This window comes from Physeter macrocephalus, chromosome 1 (genome assembly GCF_002837175.3).
Source record: "Physeter macrocephalus isolate SW-GA chromosome 1, ASM283717v5, whole genome shotgun sequence".
Classification (NCBI taxonomy): domain Eukaryota; kingdom Metazoa; phylum Chordata; class Mammalia; order Artiodactyla; family Physeteridae; genus Physeter; species Physeter macrocephalus.
In genome coordinates, this window is record NC_041214.2 from 82,522,425 (window position 1) to 82,547,376 (window position 24,952).

At 34.9% G+C, this 24,952-nt stretch overlaps 1 protein-coding gene across 1 annotated transcript; it reads left to right on the top strand.

Annotated features, from left to right (window-relative positions):
• Positions 1-24: 24 nt before the first annotated feature.
• CLDN16 (claudin 16) lies at positions 25-23,243 on the top strand. Its single transcript, XM_007102273.2, has 5 exons — positions 25-469; positions 13,706-13,808; positions 17,149-17,313; positions 20,444-20,635; positions 21,296-23,243. Exons 1-5 carry the CDS (start codon positions 299-301, stop codon positions 21,427-21,429), a joined length of 765 nt encoding a protein of 254 aa, XP_007102335.1. The 5' UTR covers positions 25-298; the 3' UTR covers positions 21,430-23,243.
• The last annotated feature ends 1,709 nt before the right edge of the window (positions 23,244-24,952 follow it).

Genomic DNA, 24,952 nt, shown 5'->3' on the forward strand with positions numbered 1-24,952 from the left:
GCACGTGCCTCTGGTGACCATCATCTCACATTAGCCCAAGTTCTGGGCAGAAAACATTACCAGGGCTCCTTTTCTCCCCCACCCAAAACATTCTCAGTCCTTTCACTGACCTGGCTTCTGATTGGAGGCTCATTGCTTCAGATAATGACCTCCAGGACCCCTCTGTGGGTTACAGCCTTTTTGTTTTACTCTTACCGCAGCTTAAGACGCCTGCAGTGGGGAGTAAGGAAAAGACCAGCATTTTCAACATCCCCAGGTACAAGAAGAACAGAAGACTGACAGCATTCCAGCTACCTGCATGGGTCCAGGGCTGGCAGCTGCCCATGTGTCCCTTGCAGACAGGCTGTTCGTTAAGATGAGGGATCTTTTTCAGTATGTCGCCTGCTTCTTTGCATTTCTCTCTACTGGGTTCTTGGTTGTGGCCACCTGGACAGACTGTTGGATGGTGAATGCAGATGACTCCCTGGAGGTAAGAAGTCAGCAGCTTCTTTTACTGACCCGAGCTTGTCCAACTTTTCTCTAAGCCCCACTGGCCCATTACATTCACTAGGACTAAGATAGTAATAATAACCAACATGGTTGGACTTGCTTCTTACTTACTACTTACTGAGTCTTTACATTATTAGCTTATTTAATCCTCACAGCTCATCTATGAGGTAGGTATTGTTGTTATCCCATTTTACAGATGAGGTAACTGAATAAACCCTTTTTTCATAAAGGTAAATTTACACAAGTGTAATTATATAAGCGTTCCAGAAATTCACCTCTTCCATTGCTGCATATACCAAATTGAATAACATTCCATTAACATCCTTTCTCACAAACAGAAATTTGCTAATCTTGAAGACAGCATTAAAAGTAGTATGATAGACTTTCTTTTTTTTATGATGATCACAAGGAGTGATCATCTAAATGTTGATCAAGTGATCAAACTCAAGTTATATAAAACCTACCCAATTACTGTGCAATGGAAAAATGTCATTGTAAGGCGTTTCCAAGTAGGAGAAAACATTCTGTGGGAAACCAAGTTTTTCCAGTGTGTCCCAAAGTACAGGAGACACATATGGGTTTAAGAAACCCTCTTTTAAAAATGAGTTGCTCTTGGGAACCTACTGTTCATGTACAAGATGAGTGAGTGCTTCATATTTGAAAATTTTATTTTTCTCACTGGAGAAGCTCTGAAAGAAGTAATTTTCAAATTTAGAATTATTTTCTGTGGCTATAGGAATCTGAGAGAGGTAAAAATCAATTCTTCAGACTCAGCAACTATTCATTTGTAAGGTTTCAAAGAGCATAGGTGAGAAAAAGAAACAATATATCAGGAACTCACTGAGAATATACAGCAACTCACTATGTTATCCTATGTACATCCTGAATGGAACGATTTACTCTAGCAAATGCTATACTTTATGAAGTTTAAGAAAGACACCTGAGGGTAAGTTTTTATATTTTTTCTTCTAATTTTATTTATTAAACTCCCAAGTTGGAGTTTCGAATGGAAAGTAATAATCTCTTATTTTTCTGTGTATTATTTTTGTGTTTTATTTTTTTCTTGCATTTAAATTTCCTCTGACTCTTACATGTATTTCAAAACCAAGAGGGTTTTAAGTACTTCTTTAGAACTAGAAAATTATTTTTCTGAAAATTGTGATAGAACTGAAATACTATAAAGGATGTCTGCTATATGTTAGTACAGTGGTGCATTATCTGGCCATGCACATAAGTGGTGAATGAAAAAAACAAACTAAAACAGTACTCAGAAAAGTGCAGATAGAAATGTTCTGCTGCCATTAGCTTGCTAGAGTATGGGCTGCCAATAGTAGGTGATGAATACAGAAATATGTTGGACTTGAGCTCACTTAAAATTATGCTTTTAAAAACATGCAAAATCTCATCTAAAAGCATTCTTAAAATATTTTCCAAAATAATTTGAAAATCTTTCTCCTTAAGCTGATGGAACTGCTAACTTCACTTGATAAGAAATGAAAGTTTAGAAAGGGTCAGACCTTGCTGAGATGGATTGGGAGTTCTGGCATTTAAAGTGCCTTCTTGCTTTCATCTCAGTACATACAACCAATCTGCCCTCTGTTCTGTGCAAGAACACTTCTAGGTAAAATGAGTGGAATGAGTAGTCTAGTTTATTCACCTTGAGTAAATCCTTGCTAACCTTGGACTATAGTTTAGTAGTTCTTAGCTTCTTTCATATTTCCCATGCTTGAGATGTATTGCAATAAATCTTCCCCAAGAAGCCTCCCCATTAAAAGAAGAACACTTTAGTAATTTGTAGACACGTGGATGGATCTAGAGACTGTCATACAGAGTGAAGTAAGTCAGAAAGAGAAAAACAAATATTGTATATTAGTGCATATATGTGGAACCTAGAAAAATGGTACAGATGAACCGGTTTGCAGGGCAGAAATAGAGACACAGATGTAGAGAACAAACGTATGGACACCAAGGGGGGGAAAGCGTCAGGGTGGTGGTGGTGGGATGAAGTGGGAGATTGGGATTGACATATATACACTAATATGTATAAAATGGATAACTAATAAGAACCTGCTGTATAAAAAAATATTCTAAAATTAAAAAAAAAAGAAGAACCCTTTAACAAATGAGGCCCCCTTCTCTCCAACAGTCTCTTTATTTGTCAGTATTTTTAAAGGGACATGGAACTCTCATAACAATTACTCCTTCATTTGGCCAGCATATAAAGTCATAATATTATCCATAAATGTCAAGGTTCTGATACTCACTGACTCAATTTTACTGTTCTGTCTCTTTGCTTCCTTCCTTGTGTATATATCATCGTTGGTCCATATTAACAACTCACTTTAAACAACTACTGGACAAAAATTGACACAATAAAAGGGCTTTAAAAAAAAAGCATACCCATAGAAAATTTAAAAAAAAAGGAATATAATGAATTTTTCTCTTTGTTAATCTTTGACAGTGATGTAGGCATCAGTGTTGGAAAATGGATTCTGTAGTTCAGTTCAACATAACAAACATGAAATGTATGTCATTTCAAATGTGCTACGCTAATCCTCCAAGGGGAGTCAAAGCTAAAGCAAGAGCCATTCCTGCCTTTCATGAGTGCACGTTTAGGGAGGAACAAAGATGCACATGAAACTCTAATAAAGGGTGAAGGCCAATTCATATTTGAGAAAGAAATGAACAAAGTGCCACTGCAGCAAAGAAGAGAGAATGATTATTTCCTGTCAGGGACATTGAGACAGGTCTCAGGGAGGAAAAGACATTTGAACAAAGTGTCAAAAAAGATGCCAAGGATTTCAAAAGTTAGAAATGGCAGCAGAGGTCTTCCAAGAGAGAGGACAAATAACAAAACTACAGGCTAAAGGTGGGTAAGAGGGAGCAAGAAGCAGAGCTCAGATATACTTTTGCCTTACTAGAGAATACTCAAAATACTACAAAATAGTATGGGGCCTCATTTATACCTGTCCTGAAGAGGAAAGTTCTTTGCGTTAAGTAAAAACATTAGGAAAAAGAAATAGCACACGGAATTGTGCACAGCCCCACTTCAGGGACCAGGGGTCCTGAGCTACCATGCTGCTCCTGTCATCCTTGATTCATGTGTGTCTTGGGGAAGACTGTTGTGTGAAGAGAACTTGGGTTTTGAAATTATTCCAGCCTGTGTTCTCATCTTAACTGTCTTCTATTGAGCAGTCACAGCTCGTGTCTTTGGCTCAGTTTCCTCAATTATAAAATGAAGTTGAACTCAGTTGTTTTAAGGTCCTTTTTAGTCCTACATTCTTTAACATCAGAACTCCTTGACTATGACTATGTCTAGAGACATGACTATGTCTTCCAGAGAGATGGCCAGCCGCTGGAGGACTGATGGCATCTAGAGCCTCCCTAGAAATTTCCACTAGGAAATCTAGTGTGAATAGTCTGCATTTTTCTGTTAACTTTATATGCTCTTTCTTCTTATTTCCACTCTACTTCTCTCCTTACTTTTTTCTCCCTTCCTTTCTTCTTTCCTCCCTGCCTCCTTCCTCTTTCTTCTTCTTCCTCTTCTCCCTTCCTTCTCCCCTTCTCCCTTTTCCTCCCTTTTAAAAAACATTTCATGCCCTACTTCTCTTTTATTCTTCTTTTTCTACCCCCACCCTTCTCCTTCATCTCTTTATCTCTCTTTTGTGCTCCCCTTTTTTTCTTTTCTTTCTATAACCTTTCATTCCACAAATGCTCTTTGATACCTACTGTCTACTTGGTACTGTGGTGGGTACAGGTTATGAAGGAGGATGAAACTTGGATCTTCCTTAAGTTTCTCCCAGCATATTGGGGGAGACAGACAGGTAAACTGATAGACAGTATGATATGACCAGTGCTATGATTACAGATAACTCTTAGTGGCCAGCTCACTCAATCGTGTATAATCAGTGAAGGCTACCCAGAAGAAATATCTAAACTAGGCTTGAAGAACAAGTGAAGAGGGCAGAAAAAGTAGAGAGTATTACATGCACAGGACATGATATAGGCAGAGATCTAGGTATGAGAGTGCTGTATGTTTATCACTTTGGACATATTGGAAAAAGTTTCCAACATAGGGAGGAGAATATAAGGGCTGGATCATCGAGGGCTTGTGTTCATGTAAAATATAGATCTTATACCATAGACAAGGGTGGTTCACTGTAAGCAAACATATATGTGTGTTTTAGAAAGAGCAATCATTCTGGCTAATGTGGGGAATGATTAGAAAGGGTAAAATGAATTATAGGGAGATCAACTAGGCAGCTTTTCCCATAAAACAGGAGGAAAACATTGATGGTCTGAACTAGTGTGGCAGCAAGCATAAAAATGGTACAAATGAACTTGTTTACAAAACAGAAGTAGAGTCACAGATGTAGAAAACAAACTTATGGTTACCAGGGGATAAGCAGGGAGAGATAAATTGGGAGACTGGGATTGACATATACACACTACTGTGTATAAAATAGATAACTAATAAGAACCTACTGTATAGCACAGGGAACTTTACTCAGTACTCTGTAATGGTCTGTATGGGAAAACAATCTGAAAAGAGTAGATATATGTATACGTATAACTGATTCACTTTGCTGTACATCTGAAACGAACACAACATTGTAAATCAACTATAATTCAATAAATTTTTTTTTAAAAAGACATGAAGATATGGGAAACTAAAGAACTCAAATTGATGGGATTAATAATTGATTGCATGTGGGGGAAGAAAGCTGATGGAGAAGAAGTAAAATTTGAAATCCACTTTACTGTTTTGGGGTAATTGGAGGAAGGATGGAGCCACTCACCTAGAGCTTAAATGGAGGAAAATTAGTCTCTATACAGAAGTCTTTAAGCAGCAACATCCCTGGACCATGCCACTATTTTTTTCTTACTTAGATTGTTGCACAGCACCTTGAGGGGGCCAGGAAGGGAATGCTTTTCAGTGTGGATGTTTACAGGTTGGACTTGATGTTACAGGGACCTGAGATTAAATCCCACCCTGCCAGGCAGTAGCTGTGTGAATTTAGACAGATGTTTAAGTTGTATAAAACTGCATTTCCTCTTCTATAAAGGGAGAGTAACAATATGCACATGGTAAGTGTCTTGTGAGGGTTAAATGAGCCTGTGTATCTAGCTGACCGCAGTACCAGGCAAGTACAAATCAGTCCATAAATTTTAGATATATTATTGTCTATTTGCAGTTTATTGTTTTGTTTTTGTTCTGGAGGAGTAGATGACATTTTGTACAATGTTCACTGAAGGGAGAAATATGAGATTTAAGTTTTGTTCCTATTTTCTCTATTGATTCTCTTGGACAAATTTTGTTTACTTCTCTGAGCTGTTGTTTTTTCCATTTTTACACTTATGACTGTTCCCTTTTTGTCTAACCAGGGGAATAAGACAGAGAATAGAGGCAAAATAGCATAAGTTATATATTAAATACATTTTAAAAGAAAATAAATTATGAATTAATAACAAAAATATGTTAATTACATCATAAAATGTATAATTCTTCATTATCCACAGTAAAATAGGAAAGTAGCTTCTTCACAAAGTTACTTGTCTCTCAATTATCAGAAAGAAAAAATGTTTTCACAAGTTTATTTCACTTTTCAGTTCAACTTTTGTTAATTATTTACTGAGAATTTGTCATGTACCAAGCACTGTTATGATTAAAATTTTATGACCTCAAATGAAAGGCAATCCACATTTGGATTTATTTTATCTTCATTACCAGGTTCTCCCCTGGGATTTCTATTTTAATTAATGATGCTACAATTCTTTGATACATAAATATTGAAATTATTAGAACTAGCATGTACTCTGATTATATATACTTGTTTTGCTTTCCAACTGATTTTAAACTCCTTTAGCAGACATTTGAGCCTAGAAATATTCTTTAATTTGCCTCATGGTCTCCTACAGCTCCTAGCACCCCCTTCCACATAATGGGAACTCAGGATGCATTTGTTAATATGAAGTGAATGGGTACCTATTATGATACTTGACATACTTACTAAAAGAATGAATAAGTGAGTGAAATATAATGTGAAGTGACAATTGGAAATCTCACATTGAACACTAAATAAGGAGTATCTCTGTAGAAAGACCATCACTTTTTCTTAGGGAAGATCTTTCATCTTGCTGCAGTTAAATTTTTTCAGGATATGGATTTGGTCCTTCTTTTTAATCAGATAGGAAAAAAGAGCTAATCCCCTGAGATGTATAATAAAGTTGGTGAAGAGTGTATTCCTACCTAGAAAATATACCTTTTCTTTCTGGTGCTTCAAAGATGGAAAGAAATTAAGAAAAGGAGAGAGAGAAAAGGAAATTAATATTTTGTAATAATTCACTCAATGTAAATTGTGATCTCCGCCACTGGCCAGTAATCTTTGCAAAGTTGTGATTCCATACTTTCATAAGGAAAACATTCTAAAATGATTAAATGTATGACTTAAATTAAATAATAAATATTAAAATTGAAATATTTATATAGTCCATATATGTAAACTAGGTAATATGACCATGAAGGCCACAAACATTATATTAATGCCTACTAAGTTTGCATTATCCCATTCTTGCCGTTTATGCCTTTAGCCAGTGCTCCACAGCTAAGCAAGAAGAGTTAAACCAAATATATTTTAGCAAATAAACTCATGGTACATAAATGGAGTAAAAAAGAAAGGTGACATCTATTTTATTTATTTTAATCTTGTTTTCTCATCCTTATAAATACCTGTCTTGAGTTCTTTTAGGCCCTGGGATAGTAAGAAAAAGAAAAGAAAATGTAAAAATTAAAAGTTCAGAACTCTAGCATGAAAAATTCAAATGCCTTTTTGTTCAAAGTGAAACTGTTTCATGTTTTAGTAGTAAAACATTATTTACTATAGTATTATTAAAACTTTTGCACCCCAATAAATATATTCAATTAAGTACTGGAAACAAGTAAGTTGTATCTTCAGCATTAAAGTACACTAGCATAGGGATGGTAAAGTGGTGTGAAAACTATAAATCTCTATTTTATGCATATGCAAGGTGGTTTTTAAAAGAATATATCTGCATGACATCCCATTTTTCTTTTGGCTAATGATTATTCTTCCTATATATATTTACACACAAATCCCAATGCATATGCATTTATAACATAATGCATAGTGACGAAGAAAAATCTTGTTTGATTGTGGTCAACCAAGAAAAAACATTTACTAAGCCTGCTGTGTATAATTACTATATATATTGGGTTGGCCAAACGGTTGGTTCGTTTTTTTCCATAGGATGGCTCTAGTAGCACTTAGTTGTCTTTTAAATTCATTCAAAACAATTTTGTTAGATTGTATGTGACAGCTGTCATATCAGCGTGCATTTAAAAAAGACATCAAAATTGGTGTATTTTTGTGTAGCCATTTAAATATTGAAGACGGAAGAAAAAAAACAACGTTTTCAGCATATTATGCTTTATTATTTCAAGAAAGGTAAAAATGCAACCTAAATGCAAGAAAAGATTTGTGCAGCATATGGAGAAGGCGCTGTGACTGGTTGAAGGTGTCAAAAGTTGTTTGCCAAGTTTCGTGCTGGAGATTTCTCTCTGGACGATGCTCCATCGTTGGGTAGAGCAATTAAAGTTGATAGCAAACAAATCGAGACATATTGAGAACAATCAAAGTTGTACCACATGAGAGATAGCCGACATACTCAAAATATCCAAATCAAGCACTGAAAATCATTAACACCAGCTTGGTTATGTGAATCGCTTTGATGTTTGGGTTCCACATAAGGTAAGCGAAAAAAACCTTCTTGACCACATTTCCGCATGAGATTCTCTACTTAAACATAATGAAAACGTTCCGTTTTTAAAACAAATTGTGACGGGCGATGAAAAGCGGATACTGTACAATAATGTGGAACAGAAGAGATCGTGGGGCAGGCGAAATGAACCACCACTAACCACACCAAAGTCCGGTCTTTATCCAAAGAAGGTGATGTTGTGTATATGGTGGGATTGGAAGGGAGTCCTCTGTTATGAGCTCCTTCTGGAAAACGAAACGATTAATTCCAACAAGTACTGCTCCCAATTAGACCAAATGAAAGCAGCACTCGATGAAAAGCATCCGGAATTCGTCAACAGAAAACGCATCATCTTCCATCAGGATAACACAAGACCGCATGTTTGTTTGATGACCAGGCAAAAACTGTTACAGGTTGGCTGGGAAGTTCTTCATTCATCCACCGTACTCACCAGATATTGCACCTTCGGATTTCCATTTATTTTGGTCTTTACAAAATTCTCTTACTGAAAAAAATTTCAATTCCCTGGAAGATTGTAAAAGGCACTTGGAACAGTTCTTTGCTCAGAAAGATAAAAAGTTTGGGGAAGATTGAATTATGAAGTTGCCTGAAAAGTGGCAGAAAGTAGTGGAACAAAACAATGAATACATTGTTCAATAAAGTTCTTGGTGAAAATGAAAAATGTGGTTTTTATTTTTACTTAAAAACCGAAGACACTTTCTGGCCAATCCAATATATATATATATATAAATTTCTCCTATGTAACAGGAGGAGAAAATGCCAATTAATTAAAGTAATTTTAAGTTTCTCTCTTCTCAAAAGATATATAAAATATATGGAGGCATGACAGGCACACTCAAAACTGCAGAAAATAAGACAATGCAGGCAAATTTGTGTGTTGCTACTTGTAAATATTTTCAGAGGGATAAGAAAGGGGAAATTGGCAAAAGCTAGGATAGAGAAAAGAGAAACCTTAATTGGAAACTGCTAAAGAGGTTAGAATAAGAAATCCCAGGATTAAGGAATTAATTTATGCCATTATAAACTCAACTAGGAAGAGGGACCATCAGTCCCTTTTCCTGAAAGTTTCCTGAAACTATTTTTCTATGTGGTAACCTGTGTATCCTTAGTATTGTGGTAAACACCTTCCAGAGCCAGTTGAGTAGATAGGGTCCAGGCTGACACCAAATCAGCATAAACTCTCTGGTCTCAATAATATTTCTTTAACTCCTGGATTTAGACATTCTAGTCTGCTCAGTCAAGTCAAAAGGACATATTAAGCCTCAATTGTGTGTACAGTATATCACTAACCATTTTCTATGCCAAGTGAGAAATGAGAGTTAATGTGTATGAATTAGAAAAATTGACAAATATTTTCCCTCAGTAAACATCTATTGAGCATCTATTATATACTGAGAAGGAGGTTTTGTAAGCTCCTTGAAGCAAGGTGCCATGCCTATCTTGGTCATTGCTGTATCCCCAGCACTTAGCCGGTTGACTGACACATGACAATTAGTGAACATAGTTTGAAAGGCAGACTTGGGAGACAGATGCACATAAATGCACATAAAAAGATAATGCAATATTATAAATGCTATAGAAATATGGACCAGTTACTGTGGGATCCAAGAAGAGATTAACTCCAGCTGGAGAGTCTGGGAGAATCTCATGGAAGAAGAGATATCTTTGAGGTGAGATTTAAATGACAGGTAGAAATTTGAAGATCCACTCAGCTCCTGCTAATTGCTGCTATGTGCAGCCAGGGAGTCCAGGTGGCCAGACTGACCAAGTTTCCAAGGGAAGCCAGAAATCTGTACTCTTCTGTAAAATCTCTATGTTTCACTGTTGGCAGGTAATTAATATTAAGAAATTTAGGTTGGCCTCATGTTTGTGACTTGCACTTTTATTGCCACACTTTGGATAAACTGACTTCTTCTCACTTCAGGACCAACAGATATTTATTGAAATGATATAAAAATTCCCTGAGTATTATTTTATATGTTATTTATTAATATATGAATCACATGTTAAGAGCACAAAGCTTAAATTTGTAATCGTCTATTTTGGACAACGCTGTGAGATAAAATTATTAGTTAACATTGTTTTTACCCGTTAAGTAAGGTTAACCGTAATATTTTAAGCATGAGTCTGCTTTGTAAGAACCTTGTCTTAAAACTTTAAAAAATGTAGATTTGCTTGTTTTAGAGCATTCTTAATAAGCCATTGTACAACAGGAGGATAAGTGAAGATTCTAAATTATAGGCAAGGAGGCCTTTCCTAAATGTGATAAATAACAAACAGTCTTTTAACCTTGTATTTTGTGCACAAAGGCACCTTTAAGGGTGTCTCCAGTAAGTGCTATATTAACACAGAAGTTTAGTTAATTACAGCCGCTATTCTCACGTACCTTAACTGAGTGTGAATACCAAGCAATCTAATATTGTGCCCCTAAGCATTAATACCTAATGAAATTGGATTCCTTGTTTCCTTTAATGAGCTCATTGCTTTTCTAAATATGGTCATTGCAGGTAAATGATAAATAGCCTTGAAAATGACACACTACTGGATTATTTTGGCAAGAAAAAAATAATCTTTTTAGTTTAAATATCCTCACATATATAGCTCAGCTCATTTTCTAAATAACCTCACATTTAATGAGAATGACTATAGTAGGTTTTATTTGTTTGTTTTAGTGGCTGAGTTAGACAGCAGGAAATTGGGGACAGTCGCTCTCTGTTATAGAATAGTGACTTCAGGTCCATATAACCTAGCTCAAATTGGAATGAACTGGATCCAGTGTGTTCCTGTTAATTGAGAGACTGAAGGGTAATAGGCTATGAGAAGGCTTGTCTTCTGTTGTGGTATAATAGTTCAGTACAAATCGTCTCTACTATCCATTTCCTAGGGCTGCCATAACACATTGCCACAATTTGGTGACTTAACACAAGAGACATTTTTCTCTTACAGTTCTGAAGGCCAGAATTTTGAAATCAAAGTTTTGGCAGGTCTACACCGCCTCTGAAGGCTCTAGAGGAGAATGCATTCCTCGCCCCTTCCAGCTTCTGGTGACATAGGCATTCCTTGACCTGGGCCTATGTCACTCCAGTGTCTGTGTCTGTGGGCACATTGCTTCCTTCTCTTCTGTCTGTCTCTCCTCTGTGTGTCTCTTCTTATAAGGACACTTGTCATTAGATTTAGGGCCCACCCTGGTAATCCAAGAGGATCTCCTTTTCTCAAAACCCTTAATTTAACTACATATGCAAGGTCCCTTTTTCCAAATAAGGTCACATTCACAGGTTCTGGGTATTAGAACATGGATACATCTTTTGGGGGGCTGCCATTCTACCCATTACATCTACCTTTCTCCACTTTCATCTGGTTAGTTAGTAATGCTGAACTTAGTCACTACTCAGGCTACTATGCTGTTTAAGTACTTTTCTAGTATTATCATTTATTGAGCAAATCATTTATGTTGTGTGTGTTTGTAATTTTTAATTCTTATAGTCACCCTAGCATTAGCTCCTTTATAAAGATAAGGAGATTGAGGCTCAAAAAAGGTAAGGCCTTGCCAAGGATGCAACACAGCTAATAAGAGTATCAATTTAAAGTCTGTGTTTTTTTAGTTAAAACTTAAATTTCATGTGCATGTAAGTTTAGATATTCACATCCTTCTTTAGAAATTGATATATCAGGTTTTGCAAGATGGATTTTCTTTATTAATATTTTGGTCTCTGTGGTGCCTCAGGTCAGATAATATTCCAATATTCTAAAACTTCACTACTAGATTTAATCTTAGGAAGAGCAAGCCAAAGTGATGTTTCATAGAATAATGGCCATAGGATGAGATTAAAGTTAGGGCTTACTACTTCACCCAAAACTATCTTCCAGTTTCCAATTCTGGAGTACTTTCACCTGAAGTAAAATTGGAATTTAAAAAAATAGGTTTTAAGTATACTGCAGTGCTTAAGAGCGTACACACAGACTGCTGTGTTTGAATCCTATCTCCTCCATTTAACTACACTTTCTGGGGTTATCGCTTAACTTTCCTGTGCCTCATTTTCCTTATTTGTAAAATGGACAGTAATAATGATAGATCACAGGATCCTTTAATTAATAAGTGAGGTGATAATACACTTAAACAGTAACTGCTTCAGAGTATAAATTCAATATAGAATTATTAATTATTACCAATTATAAGCATTTTACATGCAAAGTGAAAATAGAAGTACAACATTCAAAACTGTGATGGAGTAGCCAACAGTAGAGTTTTATTTGGTGCACAACACAACTTCAAAGCAGAACATGGGTCAAAGAGTTTCATAGCGCAAATATTCTCTGATATAATTTTCTTTTGCAAATCAAAATGTTCCATGTTCCTTCCTTTCTTCTCCACACCAGTTACAATCTCCCTGCTTTTGCATTTCTCTTCCCACTCTGCTCTGTTATTTATTCTTTCTTTAAGGAAAACTTTAAGCTTTCATTTTCCAAGATAATTTGTGGTTAAATCTTATTAAACTATTCCCAGATTGCCAAGGTAATGTGAATCTGTAATCAAATCAGAATAAACAATCATATTAGTTCTGTTCCATATGTATGAGCTCTGTCAAGAATACTTGAAAACATTTTCTGTTGGCATCTTTACAATTCTAGGAAATCTGTTTTGACTTACAGCTTATAGGTAAAGTATGAGAAGGCTCAGGACACTTGTACCTTTTAGCTCTAAGTGGATACTTAGAATCATCTGTACAGCATTTGTAAGTAAAAGTGATTTATGACTGCAAGCTTGTATGAAATTAATGTTCAGTTTGTTTACATCCATCTCATAGCTTAAACATTGGTAGTCCGTCAGTGGAGCAAGGAAGAAGTAGTATGGTCTTTATATTTCATTTATGGTCGTCTTTATGTATAACTTTCTTTGACCATTATTTTAAATTTATGAACCTCATATATAATAACATGTTTCTTCATGGGACTCATTGTTCATGATGAAGAAAAATTAATGTACATTCCTAGTAGACTCAAGATGTCAACAGTTATCACTTATTGTTATATTGATTTTTATTTTTTTGGATAAGTAAATGTTAGCATACGGTAGTGAAATGAATTGTCTCCCTATTAAACTGACTCGATGAACCAGCCATAGGCATTTGCATATGTTTAATTCTGATTTTATCCATTTTAGGCATGACTTCTTCCCGCTCCCCACCCCCAAATCAGGAAGTAATTTTACTTCCTGGTGGGGAAAGCCTTGAATTGTTAGTGCTTAAGGGAAAATACTCTAAAATGCATTGTGTTTGTTGTAAATGAAATTCTGATCATGCTTGTAACCACTGTACTTTGCTATCAAACTCACAACAGCCAAGTTCTTCCTTTGATCAAGGTGAATTGAAGTGTGTCTGCCTGCGTTGTTTCACATGGTGTCTTCTCCAACATCTAGGTGAGCACAAAATGCCGAGGCCTCTGGTGGGAGTGTGTCACAAATGCTTTTGATGGGATTCGCACCTGTGAGGAGCACGATTCTATACTTGCTGAACACCCCTGTACGTATGCCGTAGACATCACCCTTGTCAGGGAGGGAAGACCAAAGGAAATTGAACTCAGGTTTCCATTATGTGTTTTTGTTTTTTACTGTTCAATATTAAGGTTCTGTCCAGTTTTAAATGTTTCAATTAGAAATTTAGTTTATTTCTAAAATGTGAATTGAAACATTTTTAGCATATTTTATCTTTTCCTATGTATTTATAAATTCCTTTAGGGTAAAAATATTATCTTATTCAGTTCTGCTCTCCCACGAAGGGTCTGGCATAGTGTCTTATACACAGCAGGCTTATAGTAAACACTTTTTAAATTGAAATGAAATCTTCAGGGTGCAGTGATTTTATGATTAGAATTGACCGGTTAGATGAAAAGCATTTCGGAGATGTCTTTTAGCTATGACTTAGGTCAGATAGAAAGTTTACAGTATTTCAATGGATGACTTGCTAAGAAAGAGAGACAGTGGATATAGAGGGGCAGAGACAGAGACAGAAAAACAGATAGGGAGACTGATAGGCAAAGAGAAACACAGACTGTGGGATCAGAGAATGAAAAACATTAAAATATGTGACACATTCTTAGCAGAAATAATAAAGCCATCTCCTTCATCTTCCCTACCTTTAGCTTTAAATTATAATTAGGTGCTAACAAGGCCCATGTTTCCATGAATAAAAGATTTCATAGATTGAAAAACCTTATTGCTGATTCTCTCAACTCTTCTCCATACCATTTTTTTATTTATTTTTGTGTTTGTTTGTTTATTTACTTATTAGAACATCCAATCGTGCCAAGAAATACTGGTGCTGTTATTAAAGCAAATTGGTTTTAGTCTCTTTCAAATCAAATGATGGGTGGTGGTACAATATCACAACTTCTTTTCTCAAGATAAATGAAAAGTAAACCCTCAAAATGTGACCTTCCCCCCTGAATAGCTATTTCGGTCCAGCGAAAAGCACTTAAAAGGAGCTGTGCTCTACAAATATCTTTCTCTGCCATTTAGAATTTGAGTGCCTGAAACATTTTTTAATTCATAAAGCTTTTATTTCATTTTTTAGAAAAAGACCTTTTATGTTTTCCTCTTTTTTCTCTTCTTGCACTAACCTAGTTCTATCTACAAAGAAGCATGATTTGGTCAATAGGAATGGGCATTCATGTTCACGTGGACCCTAGGCTATTCCAGAAAAGCAGTGCTATGGTTAGAGTTGAGAAGTAAATAGAAAGATGAAATATTTCAAACTTTTAAATATTCTTTATATACATTTATGTAAGAAGAAAATAAAATTATTCATAAGCCTACTACACAGAGAAAACCACTGTTTATATTTTAAAATGGTCCTTTATCTTTTGCCTATACTATCTCACATTTGTCTTTTGATATATTTTTACCTATTACTTTCAAATAATATACTAAAAATCCATTAATTTTCTTTAAAAAATTCTATCATATGCTTAAAGACAAGAGAGATGAAAATGTGTTCTAAGAAAATAATGTAACTGTACCCTCTAAGTTAGGATGTTACCTGTAAGAGAGTAGATTTTATTTTTAGTCTTTGGTATCTTTTATACAATCAAAATTAGATCACCTTTCTCATTACCTTGTATACTTAGAGTATTTAGACCCAGATGTATTTTTTAGGGCTCCTGTTGATACTGTTAATTTGAGCCCTTCTCCACCCCCCAAATCAGGGTATTTAACATTATTCTGGCAGCCAAATCTCAGATAATCTCCAAAAGGAAATTCCTGGCTGGCCAACATTAGCAATCTCTTTCAGAGCTGCCCTCTTGGAACTGGGCTAGCCATGTGGCCCCTGGATGACACCATAGGCATGAGTCCTGTAGTTCCACAGAGCATCCCACTTTGTATGGGAACAAGGGACAGAGAGGGGAAGACCAGGGCCCACAATGATTTCAGGGCACCTCATCCAGATAACAACCCTGGCCCTGTTGATCCCAGGTTCCAGAAGAGGACTTAGAAAATTTCAAGGGAGGCATTCCAAAATGTGGGACCGCTTGGTTTGGGGCTGCTGAATAGGAAGCTCACTTATTTGAGGATCAAGGAGATCTGCTAAAATAAAGTAAAAACTGATATCACCTAATGAGTTACATATTTTTCTCTTTCCTTAATTTTGAAGAAAACAAAATGAACTTTAGATTTGGCCTAAATTTGAAATTTGAGCCTAAATTTTAAAAAATAATGTCACATTTTGAGATCTTAAATATTCACCTATTAATAAGATAGAAACTGATTTTATGCATTGATTTCCTCTCTTAGATGGATTATAAAAATATTTTATATTTGAAAAGAGGAAAATTGGCCACATTTTTACAAGCCATCTATAATTAAATAGCCCCTAAAATTGTCTCATCATTGGGGAAAAATTATTTCAATACAAGGAAATTCCAGATCACTATGAAAATAAAACATTATTATGATACCATCAAAGGAATAAATTTTATTATTCCTCTCCAGTAGCCAGCTAAAGTAACAATAGTTCTGACTTCAGATAATTAACCCTCCATTTGTGACAACATTATTCTAGTTTTAATTTAGTGTCACTGGGACTCACAGGTGAGGAGGCTTTCACAGTCGATGATGCTCCCATTGCAGATGACTGCTACTATTCTACTTCTATTTACCTGATCTTCTCTTTCCTGGACTTTCTACCGCATATTCTCATTGACCATAGCTTTAAAATATGCTTCGTTGACAATGCAAGGTTGAAGGGTTAATGCAGAGTGTTGGCCAAGACAGGTCACAACCTGAAGGAATAAAAGACAATATATAGTCTTCTGTTTAATAACAGAAGCTCCTTCTCCTTCTAAAGATCTGCTGATGGCTCCTACCTGAACTGGCATGAGATGTCTTGAAGTATTTTATTCTGCTCCCCTATTTTAACCAATTTGTTACATTTTTTTCAATAAAACTTCAAACAAATGTAGTGATTATTTATTTATTGAATATTTATTGGTTGTCTTCAGAAGAAGAGATACTCTACTTTCAATTCAGCATTAAGCTAATACTTGTGAATGAGACCCATTCCAAAACAGGAGGCAAAAAGGAAATAGTTATTTAGTCCCCACCATATGGCAGGCATTTTACTAGATGGCCAACAAGACTATAATAAGCAGTCCTTAACCAAATAATACTGTTGATAGTCTCATACTATTTTTGCATTTTATGAAAAATTAAGCGTATTTATTTTCAAGTTCATGCATATTTAAAGTCTGATTTTATTCAGTGGGCATGTGTTAATGTACGTGGTTGTCTGTTTTTTGGTGTACCTCTGTGTATTAACGTGTCTCCTTCCTCTGACTATGCTGAAACCACATGCTCTGATCTTCTAGTGAAGCTGGTGGTAACTCGGGCGCTGATGATTACTGCAGATATTTTAGCTGGATTTGGATTTGTTACCCTGCTCCTTGGTCTTGACTGTGTGAAATTCCTCCCTGATGAGCCATACATCAAAGTCCGCATCTGCTTTGTTGCTGGAACCACATTACTTATAGCAGGTATTGGTCTGGACTAGTGATGGGGATAAAGATACTCAACTAAGGTCTTGGGATGAAGAAAGGTGCTGTTCTGAAGTAGTTCATTTTAGGATAATATTTGACTTGCTTTTCTAGATTGAAGGAATAAGGAGCACATCCACCAACCCTGCTTTCCTTAGTTTTGGAATCAGATAATTAATCTTTTGTTAATATCCCTGGTCAGGGTTTATTGAAGTCCTCAAACTATTTTTTAACTATTTAAAAAGTTATATAAAGCTTTAAATTAAAAAAAATTTTTTGTGATTATTCCTGAAGTGAAATCCTAAAATAAGCCTCCAGCCACCACCTTTTTGCCTGTACACACCCTTACCAGTTCTTCTTGGCAATGAACTAAATTGTACCAAATCCTGTGTTAGACTTTTCTCATGTGCCAACTCACATGATCATATCTGTAACAATAAACAGATTATGCTATTATCTTTACTTAAGAAGCTGGTGAATAAATGGAGTTATGAAGACATAAATCAAGCATGAGTAATAAACAATAAATCAAGAATCACTTTATATGGTGTTTATTAGTGAAACAGCAAAATTGATATTTTACTGAGGTCTGTCATCAAATTCAATTTAGTCTTCCTTTATCACCATGTCTTTTTTGGATCATAATACAAGTTGGGAGGAAGTACACTGTGAAAGAAATCAAAGTGTAGGAAGATTGAAAACCAATGAGTCCACCCTCCAGAGAGAAAACCATCTTCTTTTATGGTAGCAGCAAAAAGTTAGCAAATGCTTGCAGATATATATATATATATATATATATATATATATATATATATACACATATACATATATAAAATGTATGACCTTAGGCCAGTCTGTCTCCTTTTCTTGGTCTGCAAATTAGGGTGAAGCCTCAGCAATAATATCTACTCCTAATTGTTGTTGTAAAGATCCCAATGTGGACAGAGTAAGCCCATAGCTGAAAGTCTCACCCATCACATAGTCAAGAGTGGGGTCTCCCTGATATTTTCACACAAGGCCCTAAGGATCCTTAGGTTGTACTAAAAAGACACAAGAATCTATACTTTGTTTTCCTTTTAAAGATATTCATTCCCATATCCAGCCTAGTGATAACATAAAGCTTTTGTATGTAACAACGTGTTCATGTAACAAATTTAAACATCATTTAATGCTTTGCAATTTTATTCTAGAATGCTTTTTGAGACATCACTAATCTACTGCATTTTTTTTATAAAATAGCAAAACGAACTAAATTTAAAGAAAAATAAGCCACTGAAGAAAATCCCTGCAGGAACGGCTAAAAAGATACTAAATTAAATTGCCAGAGATGGCCAAAGCCTTGGAATCATCATTTGAAATTAGTATGCCATGTATATATTTATATATATATATACACACACACATATATATATACACACATAGATATATACACATAACTAAAAGTGGGGTCTTGTTGCTCGCCGCTCAAAAGCCAATAAAGAGGTAAAGATTGTGGAAAGGAAAGTTTGCTTTATTTTGGATGCAGGCAAACAGTGGGGAGGGCAGACACCTGTCCAAAGGCTGACCGCCCCCCCCACGCCCTGAAAATCGGGGGGCAAGAGCTTTTATAGGTGGAGGGAAGGGGCTACATGTAGAAACAGTACAGTCAGCTCTGACAGCCATCTTGAAATCGGTCATCGGTGGTCTGACCAACATCATTTTGATTGTTTTAAGTACAGTTAATCTTCAGTCCCGTGGTCAGTTTGTTCCCATTTCTTTGAGGCCAGTTCTCCGAATTGTGGCAGCTTATGTCATGGCTACAGTCTGCTCATCATGTAGTTAACTTCTTCCACCAGGTAGGGGTTTCAGTATCTATAAAACAGCCCACAGGATATGGCTCAGAGTACTATCCATAGCCCTTGAGAAGGAACTAAAGGTCCTTGACTTTGCTTACTGACTAAACTATCATTGTTTTGTCCTGTCTGACTGCTTTTTTTTCTTCTGCATTTTCTCACATCTCTGATTAAACTTATTCTTTGGCTAAAGTTTTTCCACAGACAAAAGGCAGGTGGAGGACGTGGGGGAGAAAGGACCATAAGGTCCTACTCCGTTTCACACACACACATATATATGTGTGTATATATATATGTGTGTGTGTATACGTATATATACCAAAATCTGTTTCTAAGTTTCAAAAAAGAGTTTTCATCCTAAACCTATGGGTTATAGTATTATGGAAAAGGTATGGTAATTTACACCCTGTATTTTAATGGTTACTATGTGTTCATGATCTGGTCCTTCTTAAACTTCTTGCATTAAACAATTGGGAAAATAATGCAATTAAATTGTGACTTCAATAGATACCACAGACAGACTTACTAGAGAAAAAATGTGAGAGTTTCTTGGGGGTTACAGATTTCAGAAACACCATTTTCATATAGCCTTTTGTCTCACAACTCCCCACTCTTTTTTCTTACCTCTGAGCCCTGACATGCAATTTATACCTTTAAAGCAAGAGGACTCTAGTGGCATTGTTTCAATACAATCAATTTTCAGAAAGACTAATCTGTGAGAATTAAATTTTATTTAAAATGAACAAAATTTCTTAGTCTATCCTAATATGGTGTGGGTGTGTTAGAAAAATGTTCAATTTCTATTTTAGTTATTTGTTTTTAACCTCAAAGTACTAAAATGAAGGACTTTAAAAACATAGTTTCCATATGGGTGCTGATTATGTAGCTGACATAACTTCAGTCATGGGTCTGGGGAGCCATAGAATACGCTTAAATACAATACAGTAGAATACTCTTAAATCTCCTTGGATTTCAATTTTTAAAAGGCCTGCATTGAGTTATTTGTAGTGAGGTGGATGGACCTAGAGTCTGTCATACAGAGTGAAGTAAGTCAGAAAGAGAAAGACAAATATCGTATGCTAACACATCAGGGAGATCAGCTCGGTGCTTTGTGACCACCTAGAGGGGTGGGATAGGGAGGGTGGGAGGGAGACGCAAGAGGGAGGAGATATGGGGGTATATGTATATGTATAGCTGATTCACTTCGTTATACAGCAGAAACTAAGCAATTATACTCCAATAAAGATGTTAAAAAAAAAAAAGCCTGCATTATTTTTAGCAATTTTCATCTCCTTCAGGTGCCCCAGGAATCACTGGCTCTGTGTGGTATGCTGTTGATGTTTATGTGGAACGTTCTTCTCTGGTTTTGCACAATATATTTCTTGGCAACCAATATAAATTTGGTTGGTCCTGTTGGCTTGGAATGGCTGGGTCTCTGGGTTGCTTCTTGGCTGGAGCTGTCCTCACATGCTGCTTATACCTCTTCAAAGGTAAGAACAAAATAAAATAGCGAGCTTCCTTGCCTCCAGTATCATTCCTCCCAACCCAATGGAAATACATCTCACCAGCTCAAAGTAATGTTGATAACTTGATCCCTACCTATTACCATTAGAAATTTCAGTTGTTCAAGGACAACTGATTTGCAACACTAGAACCTTACTATCCTGTTAGTGGTATATTTGTTGAAAAGAAAAAAAAGAATACTACAGCTACAACTGTATCTAACATTCAAATATATAATGGTTATTTTGATGTGTCATAATCTTATATATCTCACTTCACCCAATCAACTAAATTTATATCTAGAGTTAAACAGAAAAGTAGACAGAGAGCCAAGTCAAATGCATACTTGCTGTTAAAGAGTGTAATGTGTTACTATTGGGTTTCTCAAAATGTCACTGAAAAAAAATAAGGAAATCCCTCTTCTCATAAGAAAGAAAAGAAAAGGAAATTACTTGACTGAATTTTAAATCTAAAAATAACTTTCAAGTTGAAAATCTTAGAGTTTCTTCTAGGTTCTTAGATGATTCCTTCTTATAATATTTATATTATTGCCACTTTTGGGTAAGAGTATATAAAATTACATTTTCCCCCAAAGTTTTCTGAGCCATAATTATTTTTATATCGCTATGTTTATCTCTTCCAAACAGATGTTGGACCTGAGAGGAACTATCCTTATTCCAGGAGGAAAGCCTATTCAACTACAGCTGTTTCCATGGCCCAGTCATACGCAGCCCCTCGGACACAGACTGCCAAAATGTATGCTGTAGACACTAGGGTGTGAAGTGACATATATCAGTCTGTGTGTATATGTTGTTCAACTAACCAATCAATATGTTCAAGTTAATAAAATAGCCGGCCAATCCAGGAACAGTTATCTAGACTTCCTGTTCAACTAAATTAATTGCTTAGCTTAATCAAAAAGTTTGATTCTCCTATCACTTCTCCTTCTCAATTATTCTTATATTCTTCCATATTCTTTTACCCTCTCTCTCACACACATATACACACGTACACTTTCCCTGTATTTTAAGATAAGGTTGCTGGGATATAAAACTGTTTGTTGTGATATTGCTGCTAGAGATAGTGACATGGTGATATTAAAATTAAATGACACTTTAAGAATAGAAAACAACTTTCAAAAGAGGTCAGAGATTCTAATCTTTGAAAGGATTGACAAGCTCTTAGCTCTTTCCCTGGCTTTTGGCTCACTTTTTGTATTCTCAACTGAGTGAGTTATTTGATAACTTTGAAGAAGATGATTCTTCCAAATTCAAACAAGCATATCAACACTTACCATTGTTCTGATTTTGTTAAAATAGAAAAAGAAAATAACAGCTTCATGTACCAGCCACTGGTAGGAGTTAAAGATAAGAAGGTCCCCCTCTAAACTCTAAATATCAAAAGCAAATGCTAAATTAATACCAGAGTCAGTGCTGACCTTCTTCCTCATTAACCACATTAAAGATCTGTGTATTTTTTAATCACTACTCCAAGTTTGCCTATATATTGTCAAATATTAAACTACAGCAGTTAATAGCTAAACCGGGGAGTTCACTTAGTATTGATTGGGCATCCAAATGTATCTCAAGAATGTACCATATTAGAATTCACCAATTCAGGTGTCCTCTCACCACTGGATCCTCAGCACCCAGCAAAATAGCTGACATAGGATAAAATGTAAAAAATATTTGTTGCTTGAAAGCAATAAAGGCTCAACAATTCTCTATTGAAAAAAATCAATTTTCCTCACAAAATATGTGCTTTTTTGAAAAAATAGAATTATATACACACTTAAAGAAATCAATGAATAATTGCTAATGGGATTTTGTTCATATCCATAATATAACCATATTTCAATTTTTTTAATTGTAGAGTTTTTTTTTAAGTTATAAAATTTAACCTCAGGTTTTCTGGTTCCTTGAAACTCACATGAATAGCATTAATAGCCATACAGTATTTTAACAGACTATCAACTGAACTAAAAATTAGTTCTTTGGAAAATGGAAATTTAGTTGTGAATGTCTGAAGCTCCCAAAAGAAGTGTTTCCAATTTAAAAAGCTAAAAATAATGTGAGAACGAGATGATGGAAACTGGTACATACATTGCTGAGAATGATGTTCATGACTTCACACGACATCTCTTTACTAGTATCTCAGGAGAATTTATAATATAATCTTAGAATTAAGAGCAACTGATTCACTTTTATTTCATGGATGTTATTAACTGTAACTGACATTTAACAAAAGTAATTGTAGATTATGTTTACTAGTTATATGGGTATTATTCTAAGCATTTTAAAGCTTATTTTGTGTTGTTCTTTTTTCTCAACTTAGCTTTTAAATTTTTTATTCCCATATTTATTTTATGATATATTGTCTGTCATGTTTTATATATTCTAATAAGTCTCTTGAAATACTTCTGGGGAAAGGCAGGGTAAAATTAATTAAATAATTAATTAGATTTTAGAGATAAAAATTTTTCCCTCCTGAAAGATTTCATTTATATGAGGAAATATTTCAGAGGATTATGGTGATAATCAAAATCTATTAATGTTTTGAATATTTTTCTCAATAAAAACATTTTGTATACCCTGGGAAGAATATTAGTATTTTTAAAAAAATATCCCTTGGGAATGTTCATTCCTAATCCACTGTAATCTAATGAAGCATTCCAAAATAAAGCATAACAAAGAATATATTTTGTACAGCAACTACAAAATATATTTGTTGTATAGTGAACAGCAAAATAAATATCAAATTGTGAAGAAGCAATAATTGACATAGTGGTAGCTCAACATGCTCAGAAAGAAAAAAATAACATAAGCCCAAAGTATACTCATATCTGGTTATTAGGTTGAATCATTAAAATAGCCCACAAAATTCTGAGTACTATAATTTAGTCATGTCCTGTTAATTGCAATAGGAAAAAATAAAAATGTATAAAATGAAACAATCTTATTTACCTATCCCTTTATTAATCATGACTTTCTAATATCACATTTTAACTGAAATTAGCCTTTTTTTATTATAAAAGTTATATATGTGCATTGTAGAAAGTTGGAAAACAAAAACAACCAAAAATGTATCTTGTTTAAATACCATGGGACCATATTCTCTCCACCTATATCACTACTCCTAAAACCCTATTGAACATCTGCACATTCTTCCAGATATTCTGTTTATACACATAACACACAAAGACTATATATTCTTCTTTAAGAGATCATTCCATATCTGTGGCTTTGTAACCTAATTTCCCCCCATTAATTATCATTGTCTTTTCATAGCAATAAATTTTCATCTTATTGATAACCAATCCATGTTTAAATTTACCCAAGTTTCTCAAAATGCACCATACTACTGGTTTGTTTAAACCAGTATTTGCATTTCCTCTGATTATTATGCCCCTTAAGTCTCTTTTAATCAAGCTACATTTTTTCACCATCCCTGATTTATTAAAAAAACAAAAAACAAAACTGAACCAGCTTTCCTATAGTTTATTCCACCTTCTGGATTTATCTGGTGATGTCACTTAGCTTGTTTCTCTATACCTTGTATTTTCAGTAAATTGAAATTGAAATCAAAAGGCTTTGATGGAATCAAGTTAAATAGTTTCTAAAATAAACCATAGGTGATGTGAAGCATATCTGGAGACCTAATATCTTGTTGATTTAGCCTTATTATGATAAAGTTGTTCACTGGATTAGGGTGATGCTAATCTGATCCCTCCATTCATTCTTCAGTTGTACATACTTTTCCTTTAGTGACAAAAGCAACTGATTATTGTGGTGTTATTTTGGAAACCATAGGAATATCCTATCCTCCATCAACCATAATAATAATTTTAAAATAATACTTTTAACAATTGATAATCTTTATTGGAGTCAGTACATTTGTTACAGTTTGTAGAAAGATGGTTTTCTAATTCTATTTTATCTTCATCTGTAGTAAAAACTCCTCATAAAATAAGCCTTGGTCTCTTCCTTTGAGTCTATTTAGTTACCCTGAAAAGGCAGGATAAATGCTTAAAATTCTTCCCCTTCATTTATCAATTCACAATACAAAATAAGGAGCTGGCTTATTAGTGAGATAATATGTAATTTATCAGCCAAACAGGGACAATTTGAGAGTAAAAGTGGGGCCCATTAATAATTAAATCCTGGGAAATTAAGGAGGTACTGTCTTTCTTTTAACTCAAAGAGTGATGCGTATTATTTTTCAATATTTCCTTATATTTGAGTGTCATTATGAACCTACAGATTACCATTGATTCAATGTGCTTTAATCCAAAATAACTATTATTA